We start from the raw sequence: 14,077 nt of genomic DNA on the forward strand, positions 1-14,077 counted from the left end.
CTTATAATATTCTGCAATGGTGTTGTAGTTTTTAGTCAAATGAACAGAATTCTATTTAGCGATGTTAATTCTGTTCATGCCTATTTCTACCTTCGTTCAGTGAATCTATTTGATGGTTTATCTTTTCATTTTATGAAATCTAGGAAGTTGTATGTATATGTTTGCATATATATATATATATATATATGTATATATATATATATATATACATAAGAGAGAGAAAGAAATAGAGCCCTTAAAATGGACATTTTAAGGTGGACATTTGATGCAGTGCTTAAGTCTCCACTTGGGGTGTTGCTCCCCGTGTCTCAGTGTCTGGGTCCAAGACCTGGCTCAGCTCCCAGGCCCAGCTTCTCGGTAAGCCCAGGTAACCCCTGGCAGAGAAGCAGCTGGTAGTCGCTCAGGGAGCTAGCTTCCTGTCTTCCTTTGCCAGGGGTCTGGATTAAATTCCTCCTCCTGGACTCAGCCTGGTCTAACCCTAGCTGTTGCAGAATTCAGGTGGTAAACATCACACAAGAGATCTTTTCTTTCTCTCTGCTTTTAAAAATAGACTTAAAAATACACAAATATCTGTTCAAAAAAAAAAGCATACATATTTGTATCCATCCTTATACCGAAAATGGTCCTATAGCATGAATGTTTCTTGATTTGATCACTTTGTGCTTATGGTATAGACAAATCTTCCCCATTCTTTTTCACTCCTGTGAAAACGCAGACTCAACATCTCTAATCTGAAAATTCAAATTCTGAACACGCCTGTGACTTGAAACACTTCTAGTCTTGAGCATTCTGGGTCAGGAAGCTCGGCCTCTCTTAGCTCCTGTCAGTGGACACTGCCGTTGTCTGTGGTACTTACTGCTAAGGTTAATCCTGTAGAAATAACGGATTGTCTAGAGGGGATTTGTTTTTGCTTTGTATTTTTATCAGTGGTGATAAGGTGTCATGGCAATGTAAGTGCGGGGTTGGAAGGTGAGTTGTTTTACAAGATATTACCAAATTTTCTTTGGTAAGAATTATACTGTTTTGCTTTCCCTGTAGTATTTCTCCTGAAGATGTTGTCAAAGTTTTGTATTTTTATGGGTAATTTTTTTGGTGAAGAATATAGTTTTGGTGTATATTTCTCTTGATTTGAGCATTTTTTTTCTACATTCTGAGCCCTTTCTGTTCCGCTGTTTTCTATAAAGCTAGGGTTGTTTTAGAGGTTTTCTATATATGCAGAGAGTAACCCTTTGTGATAGCTTGAGTTTGTTTTTGTTTTTTGCTGTTATTTGTCTTTTTACTTTGTTTGTGTTGCCTTTTGCCGTTCAAAATCTAAATGTTTGCCTCGTCCAGCCTGTAGCCCCTTTCCCTTACTGCCTATGGAATTTTCCATCATTTTCTACCAACATTTCCCCAGCTCTTTGGTGATTTACCCTCTTTTCAAGTACCTGTGTGGTTTGTTCCCCTCTGCGTTGTCTGTCTTGTCTTCCCCAAATAAGTTAAAAAGTACAAAATTTTGGAGCATTTCATGGACTGCACAGCTGCTAAGTTATGTGAATCAGCTGCCGTTTGTGTCCCCGGAGGTTATAGTTAGCCTTTATGTTGATTTGTGTGTGTTCAGGTTTGCAGTATGCTGTGACCTTTGTAAACAATGCCATTTGTTTATTAACAGGAGTTAGAAAGGCAGAAACACATGTGCAGTGTGTTACAGCACAAGATGGATGAGCTGAAAGAAGGCCTTCGGCAGAGAGATGAGCTGATTGAGGTATGTGCGTGGGCTGGGAAAGTCATGTCGCACAAAGTGAGTTGAATGGAAGAAGGGATCTATATTGGGAAGTGGACAGAATTAAAATGCTACAGTTTCTTTCCTCACATTTGGCTGTACCCTAAAATTATCTAAACATTAAACGTAAAAAGCTCTATTAAGCATCTATTTTTGTGAACCATGTAGACGTTTTCTCCTTTAATAGCAGAGATTTTTTTTTAAGTGCCATTTTTTCTAAGCTATTTTAGGAAACCGTCAAAAGTAAAAAATTATAGAATAGCATTATCCTTTTGAATGTAGTGAATACAGTCTTTGGGGACATGATTCTAGACAAACATTTTCACTCGGATAACTTTGTGAGGTAACTCAGGGAACATGAAATTGTCAAGACACCTGCCTCGTGACACCGCAGTGAAGGCTGGCATGGGGGCGGCGGTCCAGGCCCCTTCTCTCACAGGATCTCCTGGTCCCGCTTGTTGCCCACTTTAGAGCGGGAAGTATTTAGCTACCAAGCACTTTGCATTCATCTTCCTCATTGGCCTACTGCTTTGCATGCATTTCTGTTGTCTAAATGTGGTTCTTCCTCTTAAGGTGGTTGCTTTTTAGTAAACTTGTCAGTCGTTTTTAGTAAACTTGTCACCACGTTTTTCCAGGCGTGGTGGTCCAAGCCAACTACTGCCAATGCAGAGTGGCCACCTGCCGGTCTGTCAGGACGGCCTCTCCTGGTGGTCGGCAGGAGCAGCTCCCCCGCCACTTGCCCGCCCTGCTGGCTGCTGTGTCCCAGCCTGCTGCCTTGCTGTCTCCTGCTCTTTCTCACCCCGTCTCCTGCCTGTAAATGCCTTTGAAAGCCTGTTTAGTTGAAAATAAGAAATGGTAACTTTTTCATCTGTGGCGTGGCATTTTTCAGCATTTTCAAGAACAACTGAGCAAAACCAGCATTTGTGGATTCTGAAAGTAAAATACTGAGACATCCGACTAAGTATTGTGTGTGTTTTCGTAGTTTGCCATATATGGTCGGAAGCATGTTATCCAAATTTGGTGTCCTGTGAATGTTTAAAAATAATGTGAAAGCTTCTCCCTTTTTGCTCGTGTCAGAGTATCCTGTTTGTTATTTTTTTTAATTAAGTTATTACTTTTCCCCTTCAAAAGAATTACACCTGCTTTGGGTGCTGCTTTTGCCACTCAGCAGGTTAAGGTTGGATACGTGTTGCGGCTTTTAGTTGGTAATTGCATTTATTAGAGTTGTGATGCTTGCTCAACAATGCACAAGAAGAAACCTGTTACATTCAAGAGGTGTTATTGCCTAATCTGGAACGTTCTCTAAGAATTTCTAATTGTTAAATTCCAATGCCTATAAAAATTAATTTTTTCCCTCGAAAGTCTATAGTGTCTTGCTGTTATAGATTTTGGTAGCAGAATTTCAAACGGCTCAGTCTGTTCCTGTAGTTTTTAATTTTGTTAAAATAAAACTCAAACTGTTTATTCTGTAATAAGGGATCATTTTGTCATAAGCAAACCTCAGTTTCCCTGTCGAAAAATGTAAGTTGTTCCAAGTTTGGGGAAAAAAATGCAGTTATCAAAGAGGAATACACGTGGAGCTGCCACGTGGCTGCGGCTGGGAGCGCCATCCCAGGTCCCCGCTGACCCCTAGCAGCGAGCCCGGGAGAGCGGTGCTGCCCCCACTCAGTGCCAGCTCTCCTGTGAATGCCCCACTCTTGAATTTCCTGCTCAACCCAGACTTTCTGTTCATGTTCCTTGTAAGAGTCCGCTTTGTTCTGTTTTCCCTCCCTTTTCCTTTCTGCCCTTTTATTATGTCTCTTCCCTCTTCCTCTGCAGGAGAAGCAGCGCATGCAGCACAAAATTGACACCATGACAAAAGAGGTGTTTGATCTCCAGGAGACACTTCTTTGGAAAGATAAAAAAATTGGGGTAGGAGATGAAATTGGGTTTGGTTAGAAACACGCTGATTAAGGCTAGAACAGTTCAATTTAATTAAGAGATTCCCAAAATAGTTTTTTATTCTTGTACCGAAAGGAGACTTCCATGGGAAAATCTGTCCCCGTGCCTTAGGGCGCGGTTCCTTGCAGCTGACTCCGGCCTCAAGCCTGCCTTCAGGGAATTTAAAGGCAGTTTCTTTATTCCCCTAGAGCTGCTATTTAGAAGCGGACACAGGCATTTAATTCAAATTCCATGGGTAATTTGATATTCATATGTTGCAAGAAGTTGGATAAGAAGCAAGAAGATAGAGTAGGAGTGAGGGAAAAGTTTGAATAAAATAGGAAGAGATTAAAATTAGTTTAATTATTGAAGTGGATAGGAATGTAAGGCTTGCTCCAGTTGCCAAATGATGACGCCATCTCTAATTATAACCTTTGAGCTCCCCCCCCATCTGGGGCCTAGATAAGAAAAAAAAAAAAAGCTTGCGTTGCTTTTTGCTGAGCTCTGCTGATACGCTCTGAGAAATTCCCCTTCTCACTCCCCCTGCCCCCATGCATCTCATGTGGCCTTTGACTGGCCTGAGCTCTCTGATCTACACTGGGAGTGCCTCACTTAGAGTGTCCGAAGACCTCCCTTGTCGAGAAAGGCTGTGTGAAGGAAACAGAACATGTGGGGAAAGTCTTGTTCTGCCAAGATCCCCACAAGCCCCTGAGACATGGCTGCTTGCGGACCCTCTGGGTCGTTCCCGTCCTCGTCAGGGGCTTTGTACATCCCAGCCAGAGGATCGCGGTGTCCAGCCCTGCTCAGCACTCTGAGCGCTCAGTCCCATTTATACAATGGAAAATTCTGGGAGCTCCTGATTTACAGAGCTAAAGTGACTTTGTACTTACCTGCTGTTTATTGCATTTTTAAGGTCCCACTCAAACCTATAAAAATCTTCTGGGCACTAAATGACCAATGAATGCTGTTAAGCATTTTGAAATTGTAATAATAAACTACGGATTCTTTTTGTTTGAAAAAGATATGAATAAATATGTAATACCAAGTATGCAGTTTGTAAAGTTGAGCTCAGCTTAGAATAGGGAATATCTTTTAGCATGTATCTGTCATGACCCAGGACTTGTGTGCCAAGTTCATTTTCAAGGTTAGATTTGGTGACGATTTAATGAAGAAGCTTGTTCATTATTTCCAGATTGATACCAAATTTTCTTTAGTTCTTCCTTGCCTAAACCCGGTGGTCTTAGCTTTAACTCCGTTGCAATTTAAGCACCAGGGAAGGACCCATGAGTTAAAGGGGGGTGTATGAAGAACTTGTCTGTGGAGCACAGCCTAGGCTCGCTCTAAAGATGTTTGTGCCCCCGTGCAATGATATGGAGAATAAGCTGCTTTCTCAGAGTTCAGCCCACTGCGTATGTCCTCTTGTTGTCTAGATGCTATGATTTGAGGTTAGGTCAAGAACAAAGAATTACTTAGATCTCCATAAGCATGTACTTTCTACCCTAAAAAAAAATTTGCTGTAGGAACTATTGTTGCAGACAAACGCAAGGGTGGTAGTTATATGGGCAGTCAGTACCGAGCATTTCAGATTATGCAGTATTTTTGTGGGTTTCAAACTTTGTGGGAAAGTGGGCAGATTTATAGGATAGATTTTATTTTCCCATATGTAATCTTGGGAAGATGAAATTAAAAAGTTGAGAAGTAAAAAATAAAACCCCGGTGCTCTAGATGTGGGGGAAGAGGAGCAGGAAGGCCCTAGCTTGGCTGGCATTTAGTTTCAGGTTGGTTTGTTGCTTTAGAGGTCATTGGTATGCCACGGTGTTGTTTGTGGAGAGCATGTTGCGCCAGGGATCATGTACTAACTTTGCTGTGTGTGGTGATGCATGGCATGGCTACTCACCGAGGTACCCTAACCCAAAGCAGAGATAAGTGACTGCCCCTGGTTAGGAAACACTGTTCCACTTCGGTTACAAATGTTTGCTTTGTTATTGATGTGACAGAGTGTTAACATCTGTGTTAAGTGTAAAAGCTAGTGTAAAATGTTAGAATAGATCACTTATGCCCCAAACTGAAGTTATTGGCTTCCATACGCAGTGTGAATGCCAGCTGTGGAAAGGGCGTTAGGTGTTAACCTTTCGGATTGGATTAAGGAAGCAGGGACTAATCACAGGGGCTGTTTTTCCCAGCATCCTCTGGTCTGACAGGAAGGGGAACACAGCGCAGCCTCCAGGAGGCTGGATCTGAAAAACTGGGCAAGGACTGTGACCGGAAAGGACTGGAGCCAGTCTCTGGCTTTGCTGCTTAATATGCTGGTGGACAAGAATTGTGTATAAATAAAACCTCTCAATTTTGCAAACCATAGAATGAAGATATGACAGAGTGCTGCATTACTGGGATGAATGCGGGAAGGAGAAATTTTATCTGATAGACATGATACAGATGTATACGTATGTCTGTGGTGGTGCCTGCCAGCACGTGGCGCTTGCTGTCATTCCTTATTCATTTATTCCTCCTTTAGCTACAGAATAGGAGTATAATTTTTTTAAAAAAATTAATTATTCAGCTATCGGTTATTGAAACAGTTGTCCCACTTCTTTTTTTAAGATTTATTTATGTAAACAGAATTACAGAGAGAGGAAGAAAGATACAGAGGAAAAAAGAGAGCTCTTCCATCTGCTGGTTCATTCTCCAGATGAATTCAATGGCCAAGGCTGGGCCAGGCTGAAACCTTAGCGCGGCGCTTCCTTTGGGTTTTGTACTTGAGTTCAGGGGCCCAGGTGCCTGGGCCATCTCCCGTTGTTTTCCTAGGCCCGTTAGCAGAGAGCAGCAGGGAAATGAAGCAGCACCTCTATGTGATGGCGCTATTACAGGCAGTGCCACAGTGCTGGCCCTGTCCTAGTTCTTAAAAAAGATTTATTTATTTATTTATTTGAAAGGCAGAGTTACAGAGAGAGAGACGGAAAAATCTTCTGCCCGCTGGGTCACTTCTCAAATGGCCTCTATGGCCAAGCATAGGCCAATCCAAAGCCAAGGTCTAGAAACTTCTTCTTCCATATGGGTTCGGGGCCCTGGCTCTTGGGCCACTTTCTGCTACTCAGACTTGAACTGACACCCGTATGCGATGGGGTGCTGTGGATGGTGAGTTTAACTCCACACCGCAGCACCAACCCTCTCGCACCAGTCCTGTATCTGATCAGCTGAGAAAAGTCACCTGTTCTTCTCTGAAATAGATGTAAATATTAAATATGTTAAACATGTGGACAGACTTTTTCATGTAGCTCAGCCGTCAGATTCTTGTACGGACGACTTGGCATTTTAAAGGAAACCTGACATCTTACTGATTACCACAGGGCCTTGCTGCTTCTGCACTGTCCTCGCGCACAGTTGGGAGAGTCAGGTAGTACAGGGACAGTTTTGGTTTCTGGTTTTGCCTTTTTATTTAATTGTATTTTATTTATCTTTTTATTTTTTTCTGAGAGACAGAAGAGTCCAAGGGCAGTAGTGCACGCATCTGCTGGTTTGCTCCCCAAGTGCCGAGAGCCTGAGCTGTTTCCAGCTCTCCCATGTGAGTGCAGGAACTCCAGTGCTCGGCCGTCACCATCGCATCCCCGGCTGTGTGTCAGGAGTCAGGCAGAATCCAGAAGTCAGGCACTCTGACTTGGGACTTGCTCTTCTGACCAGCTCAGCCGCAGGCCCCGGTGCTGCCCGGGCAATGTGCAGATGGGCACACCGCCCTGTTGTCTTGGGCCCTTGGGGCAGTGGTTTGTACTGAGTCCACCTTGCAGCTTTGGCCCGGGAGTGCCAGTGTCACCCTGCTGGTTTTCAGATGACCAAGCTCAGGGTAAATGAAGTATGTGCCAGGACCTAAAAGCTTCTGAAATCTAGGATCTGCTGCCCTCCACGGCTGGGCTCTGTTTTGGTTTTTCTAGTTTTGAAAATGTGTCGGAAAATCAAATGAGTCTTTGTTGTATTTAAGTGAATTCACGTAAGTCGATTTTTGAGGATCCTTTTGCAGACGACGTGTTGTAAATTAAGCTGTATCTGAGTATTTTGTTCTGATTGATAATCTTACAGTCAGTACTTAATTAAAATGTCTTGCTGGTAATTTTTCTTCCTAAACTTTCCATTTTTTGAAAAAAAGAAAAAAGTATATTCTTGAGTAAATGATTTCACTTAAACATAAATGTTTTGTTGCCTGAGTGGAGCTGCCGAGGACGACAGCTGAAGGAGGGCTTTCAAGTCCTGCTGTGTTCATCTTCTGTTAGCTTTGTTTTGTAATGGTTGGAAAAGAAAGACTGTTCTGCTTGATTATAACAAGCACATCTTGCCGAATTCTTGCATGCAAACCAGGTTCAATTAAAATCACACCGAAGCTGTGTATCCGCATCCATTTGTATTTGCTCCTTCTCTGCTTGTTTCCAAGCTCTTAACCGCTTCCTTGCTTCCTATGCCCTTATCTCTGCTCATTTGAATCAGTTACCTTTCACTTGCTCTTTTCTGTGCCGTTCTTTCCCCTGCTCCCCTGCCTGACACCAGGCCCTAGAGAAACAGAAAGAATCCATTGGCTGCCTCAGGAGGGAGCGAGATTTGCTCCGAGAGGAGCTGGCTGCCCTGCAGGAGACGGTGAAGACTGGAGAGGTACGTTGGCATGTGCCTGCGGCTGTCCTCTGTGCTCCTTTTTCTCATCCACGCATCTTTCCTAGCCTCGGTCCGGACAACGTCTGTCCTCCAGGTTTGGTTGATCCAAGTCATTTGTCTGCAGAGCCCTTTCTCACTGGTTCTGACCAGGCTTGACCTGGGGCAGACGTGTGTTGTTGCGCAGTTGCTTGGCAGAGCTTGTGCGGATCGCCTTTTGTGATGGTGGCTTTTTTTTTCTTTCCCGCAGAAACACGGCTTAGTTATAATTCCCGATGGCACTCCCAACGGTGACGTCCATCATGAGCCAGTGGTGGGAGCCATCACTGTTGTGTCTCAGGAAGCTGCTCAGGTCTTGGAGTCAGCAGGAGAAGGACCACTAGGTAAGGCCCTGTATGCTCACTGGGAGCGGTGTTGCCCTGCTGGGCCTCCAGCCTGTTGTCAACATCCCAGCTTAGAAAATCCAAACCACAGAAGGCCCATCTGTGACTGATTTAGGTCCTTCGCAGGAGGAATCTGGGCACTTTGTCTTCAGACACCCTTGAGCTTGGGAAAAACAGCGTCTGGGTCTTGGGGAGTGAGCCACCAGACGGAAGATCTTTCTGTCTCTCCTCTCTGTAAATCTCTGCCCTTCCAATAAAAATAAATAAATTTTTTTTTCTTAGAATCTACTTCCTGATGGATCAGACTTTTTATTCTACTGCTTGCCTCAAAGTGCTGTAACTCTTGGTGTACGCGTTTCTTAATGCATGAAATAGAGGAGCAAGATGCTAAATAACGGAGTGTGACATCCAGAGCTTCTAAGTGTGTTGTAATCTAAGTCTCTTAAATTCAACCCGTAGAGGGCCTGATGATATCTGTCCTGGATAACTGTGAAGGGGGTCAGCCACTGTTGCTCACAGCTTTACACTGGAGGGAGGAAATGACAGCGCTGGATGCTGTGTTCATGAAGAAACTAGCCCTTTTCCATCTGGTTTTCATATATGCATAGGTGCTAGGGAGTATGAAATACGGTAAGCGTTGAGCAGCCTGAAAACAATTTGTAAAGTTAGCAAGCACCTGCTCTGATGTGCAGACCTGTGCAAGTACAATAGTCAAACCCTTTGACGTGGAGGATAGTGGTGAGCAAGACAATGGAATGGAATGAATCAGTAGATGCTTGGTGGCTCAGGGAGTTTCTTCCTCGTTTGGAAGATGCTAAAGAAAGCAGAACCTAGACTTGACTGTGCTCCTGGCTGGTTGGGGATTAGGTGGGGAGAGGGCTGGCCAGGTGTCCCTGCTGCTCTGGCTGAGTTCCTGACATCCTCCAACCCAAGGATCCATTTCGGGGCAGGCTGCTGCAGAAGCACCCGGTTCAGCAGCCCGGAAGCCAGCCTTCAGGAACCTGCTTCCAAGCTGCAGATTGCCCTGGGCTACCCACAGCTTAGAGCTGGTCCCCTTTCCTCTCTCTGTGCTTTTGTGGGATTCTACTGCTCCCAGCATGATATTGCTCTGTTTTCCCAGCTCCCTCCACCTCCTCCGCCCACGTCTTGTTCCACTTAGACCCTCGGTCTAGTTTTAAATGTTTTGATCGCTCCTGCTAAGTAAGGACTTGACGTTGGAACAGCACCCTTGGCATTGGAGTTGTCTGTCTGCTGGTGAAAGCTTGCAGGAGTTTAAAGTGTGGAAGTGATCTCTTTTCACCTCAGCTTGTCTTTAAGTGGGAAAATGTTTCTGAGAGCAAGCGTTCTATTTGGTGTTCTGACAAATCAAATAAGTTGCGTTAAAGCCTTTATTTCTTTTGATATTTGGAACTACAAAGTAATTTATCAGGTGATTGCTGTTTATCAGTCTGAAGAATTTTATTTTTCATTGTTTATGTATTATGTCATTTTGATTTGTTTTAGATGTAAGGCTACGAAAACTTGCTGGGGAAAAGGAAGAACTACTGTCACAGGTAAACGCATTTCTATCGGGAGGTGTTAATTCGAATGATGTTCTATTAAACGTTGGCCAACTGAAATGTTCTTTAGAAAGAAGTGGGCTTATTTGAAACATCGGTAATCAAATGAGATTTTCATATTTTGCCTTTGTGTTGTTTCTAATTCTCTTTTAGTTTTTATCTTTTAAATGGAGATGCATGTAGGGTGACTGGCTTCCCTCGTCCTGCCTGCCCATTTGGCTGAGCAGAGTGCCATCTCCCGGGCAGGTCCTTCCTGTCTCTCTGTTCCTTCTTTCTCTGAGCTGAGTGTGTGCTATCCTCGTGTAACTCCATATAACATTGCTTATGTTACTGCTTTAAAAAAAATGTTTAAGAATAATCTTGTTGTTACTGAGCAGTTTTAGGTTTAGAGCAAAACAAAATAGAAAATACGGGAATTCTCCAGTTCTTACTTGTCCACAGTGCTTTATAATCGGAATCATGTAGTGTGTGGTTGGGATCGTGCAGCAAGTGCTTGGCATCATGGAGTGTGCTCAGAATCGTACAGTGTGTCAGGATCACGCAGTGCGTGGTCAGAATCGTGCAGTGCGTGGTCAGAATCATGCAGTGCGCAGCCTTTACAGATTTCACCAAAATATATGTATGAGGTTCTACCTTCCCTTTTCATGGGTCGAAAACTTATTTTTCTATTTATCTGTAAGACAAAGAACTGTAGGTATGCTGTCTACTGGTTCACTTGTCTAATGCCTGAAAAAGCAAGTGTGGACCAGGCCAAACCCAGGAGCCAGGAACTTAGCCCATGTCTCGTGTGTGGTCCCTGGGGACTCCGGTGCTGCCCTGCCACCTGCTGTCTCCCAGGAAGCTGTCAGTGGGAGCGGAGCCCGTGGAACCCCAGGCACGGTGGTATGGGACGCAGGTGCCCCGATGAGCATCTTGCCCTCCGCACCGAATGCGCATCCCCCATAGCTCATTTCTTCTCACCGCTGCGTAAGATCTCATTGCTTTGTTGGACCACGGTTTCTTCGGTCAGCTGCTGAAGGACTTCTTGGTTGCTGCAGTTTTGAAACGATTCATAATGCTACTATAAATATTGATGTGCAGTGTTTTTTTATGTAGATATGACTGGCTAAAATATTTTTTTATTTTAAATTTCAATTAGTTTTTTTTAACAAATTCAATGTAACTTTACAATTCAAATAACATCATATTCCCTTCCACCCACTTCTTTCTCCCTTTCTCTTTGTATTACAATAAAATGGCTTGATACTTCACCAAAGACAAAGTTTGAAAGTAAAAATAAGTAAATAAATAAAGACTTTAGTAGGAATAAGACCGGGGTTATAAACAGTAATGAATGGAAAAATTTGATTTCACCTATTTTACAGTGAGTTATAAATCAGTCACAGATCATGAAAGCTGTAGTAGTGCAACATTTTTTTTTTAAGATTTATTTATTTTTATTGGAAAGTCAGATATACAGGGAGGAGGAGAGACAGAGAGGAAGATCTTCCATCCGATGGTTCACTCCCCAAGTGGCCACAATGGCTGGAGCTGAGCCAATCCGGGAGCTGGAAGGAAAGCGGGGCCAAAAGGATTAGAACTGGCGCCCATATAGGATCCTGGCTTGTGCAAGGTGAGGACTTTAACTGCTATGCTATTGTGCCGGGCCCTGTATAACATTCTTAACCTTTGATTCGATAAGGGCATAAAGCAAAGTTTTACCAAAGTGTATTTGCCGCAGTATCAATACACGCAGACATGGAGAACACGTGGCATTTGTCTTTCTGGGGTTCAGCTTCCCTCAGCATGTTGTCCTCTAGTTGAGTCCCTTTGGCTGCAAATGGTAGAATTCTGTTTTTCTGTGGATGAGTAATATCCCATTATGACTTTATACCAGATGGCTCATTTGCCTGAAAGCGCACACCTTAGCCAAATCCAGTGTTTGCCTGCTGTGAGCAGTGCCAGTGTGATCATGGTGGTGCGGGTATCTCTTTCATGGGCATAACCCCAGGCATGGCACTGGTGGGTCCTACGGCAAGTCTGTTTCTAGTTCTTTAATAAGTTGCATGCTGTGCCCCACAGTGGTCGCCCTCACTTCCATTCCCCCCAATGGTGTGTGGGTGTGCCTCTCTCTCCACAGCCTCACCAGCAGTTGTTGTTCTCAGGTTTTTAGCTGTTATGACGATGTGTTGTGGTTTGCTTGGCTAGTGATGTTCAGTATTATTCCCTGTGCTTGTTGATGGTGTGTGTTTCTTCTTTGGACAGCTGTCTGTCGAGGCCCTTTGCCTGTTCCTGTTGCTTGTCTGTTGTGCTTTAGCCATCCTCTGTTGCCATCCCTCTGGGGAAATCTGCTTAGCTGTCTTCCACCTCCTGTCCTTACATCCGTATGTGTATTTCTTGTTCTCATCTGCTCCTAATCAAGGAAGAGTCATTCCGGCCTGTTGATGTCATTCAGTCTCTCAGCTCCGTGTGCAGGAGGAGGGCTGCTTTGCATGCTGGGATCACCTTTCACTTCCTTCACGGTTATGTATTTTCTCTCCAGTTTTTATTGCATGTTTTCCTGTTATTCGCTTGGTTTTGCGTATGTTTTAGTTAGCTGCACAAGTTCCACAAACAGTTTCAATCCACCCCATGTGTTTTTTGATGCTTCAGGTCATCCTGTTGGTTCCATCTGATTGGGTCCTGGAACCTCTGGCTCTCCCACTCAGCCTTGCTGCCTTGGCATGGAGATGGGATCTCTTCTTGGCCCCCAGGGCTTTCTGCTGCTTGTTACTGAGGCTGGTCCCCCGTCCCAGAGCCTCAAGCCTTTTTCTTTATTTGTTCTCCTGTGTTGGAACAACTTCCGGTAACTTCTGGGAAAAGGGTATGTGGACTGTTAATTTCTCATCACCTTGTTGACCTGAAAATGCTGTCCCGTTTTCCTCGACTGATAATTTGGTATAAGTTTCTGAATTGCAATAATTTTTTTTTTTCCTGCGGAAGACATCTCTTCATGGTCCTGTTGTCACCACTTTGGTGCAAATTTCCAGGACATTTTCATTTGGAGCTTTTGTATATGACCTATTTTCGCCCTCTTTCTGGAAGCTTGTATCCTGTACTGTAACTATCCAAAAAATCAGTGATGTGATTTGAAGTCTTCATGTGTCATTCCATGCCCTGTCAGTGTTGGTACCTCTTGCCTTTAGTTCTAAGAGATTTCCTGTAATGATCTTGTTGCTGATTTTTCTCCCATCCTGAATTCTGTTATTTCTCTCGGGAACTTTTGTGCAGTCTTTCAACAAATGTTGGGTGACATTCTACTTTTTAGGTACTTGTGATATTTCAGTGAGTGAGTTTTTTTTGTTTTTTTTTGTTTTAAAAGCCTGTGACAGGTGTTTAAAAGCCTAGTGTTGAGATGCTTCTCCCAGTGCCCAGACCCCACGTCGGCAGTCCCTGGCTGCAAGTGTAGCTGGATGAGCCGTGTTGCTTAGCTCAGGATGCTGCTAGCTCAGGATGCTGCTAGCCATGTTGCTTAGCTCAGGATGCTGCTAGCTCAGGATGCTGCTAGCTGTGTTGCTTAGCTCAGGATGCTGCTACCCCTGGGAAGGCAGGGGTGAGACCTCACATTCTGAGTTCCTGCCACCTTCATGGGGCTCCCAGTTCGCTTGTGGCCTGAGATTGGCCATATGGGAAATGAATCACTAGATGAGAGATGTATCTCTGTGTCTGCCTCTCCACCAACAAAAACAAACAGGAACAGAACATCCCCGCCCAGTGGGCGTTCCGTTCCAGTAAGGCTACGAGACAGTAAACAGTAAGCATTAGTAGTACGCAAACGACGAAGTAGGTTTGTGTGAAGATTT

General features: G+C 44.0%; 1 protein-coding gene across 3 annotated transcripts in view; it reads left to right on the forward strand.

Annotated features, from left to right (window-relative positions):
- The window catches only part of LRRFIP2 (LRR binding FLII interacting protein 2), a 107,320-nt gene that overhangs the window by 87,006 nt on the left and 6,237 nt on the right, over nucleotides 1–14,077 (forward strand). For 2 of the 3 annotated variants that reach the window (XM_040964353.1, XM_040964360.1), the window contains 3 exons: nucleotides 1,652–1,744; nucleotides 8,565–8,697; nucleotides 10,201–10,250. In XM_040964353.1, coding sequence (XP_040820287.1) covers nucleotides 1,652–1,744; nucleotides 8,565–8,697; nucleotides 10,201–10,250 — 276 coding nt within the window. Of the gene's footprint in view, nucleotides 1–1,651; nucleotides 1,745–3,580; nucleotides 3,674–8,215; nucleotides 8,318–8,564; nucleotides 8,698–10,200; nucleotides 10,251–14,077 lie in introns of all 3 variants that reach the window. The other variant, XM_040964345.1, reaches the window with a different exon arrangement.

The sequence above is a fragment of the Ochotona curzoniae genome, unplaced genomic scaffold (assembly GCF_017591425.1).
Source record: "Ochotona curzoniae isolate NIBS_2020 unplaced genomic scaffold, NIBS_Ocur_1.0 contig_1302, whole genome shotgun sequence".
Taxonomy (NCBI): Eukaryota; Metazoa; Chordata; class Mammalia; order Lagomorpha; family Ochotonidae; genus Ochotona; species Ochotona curzoniae.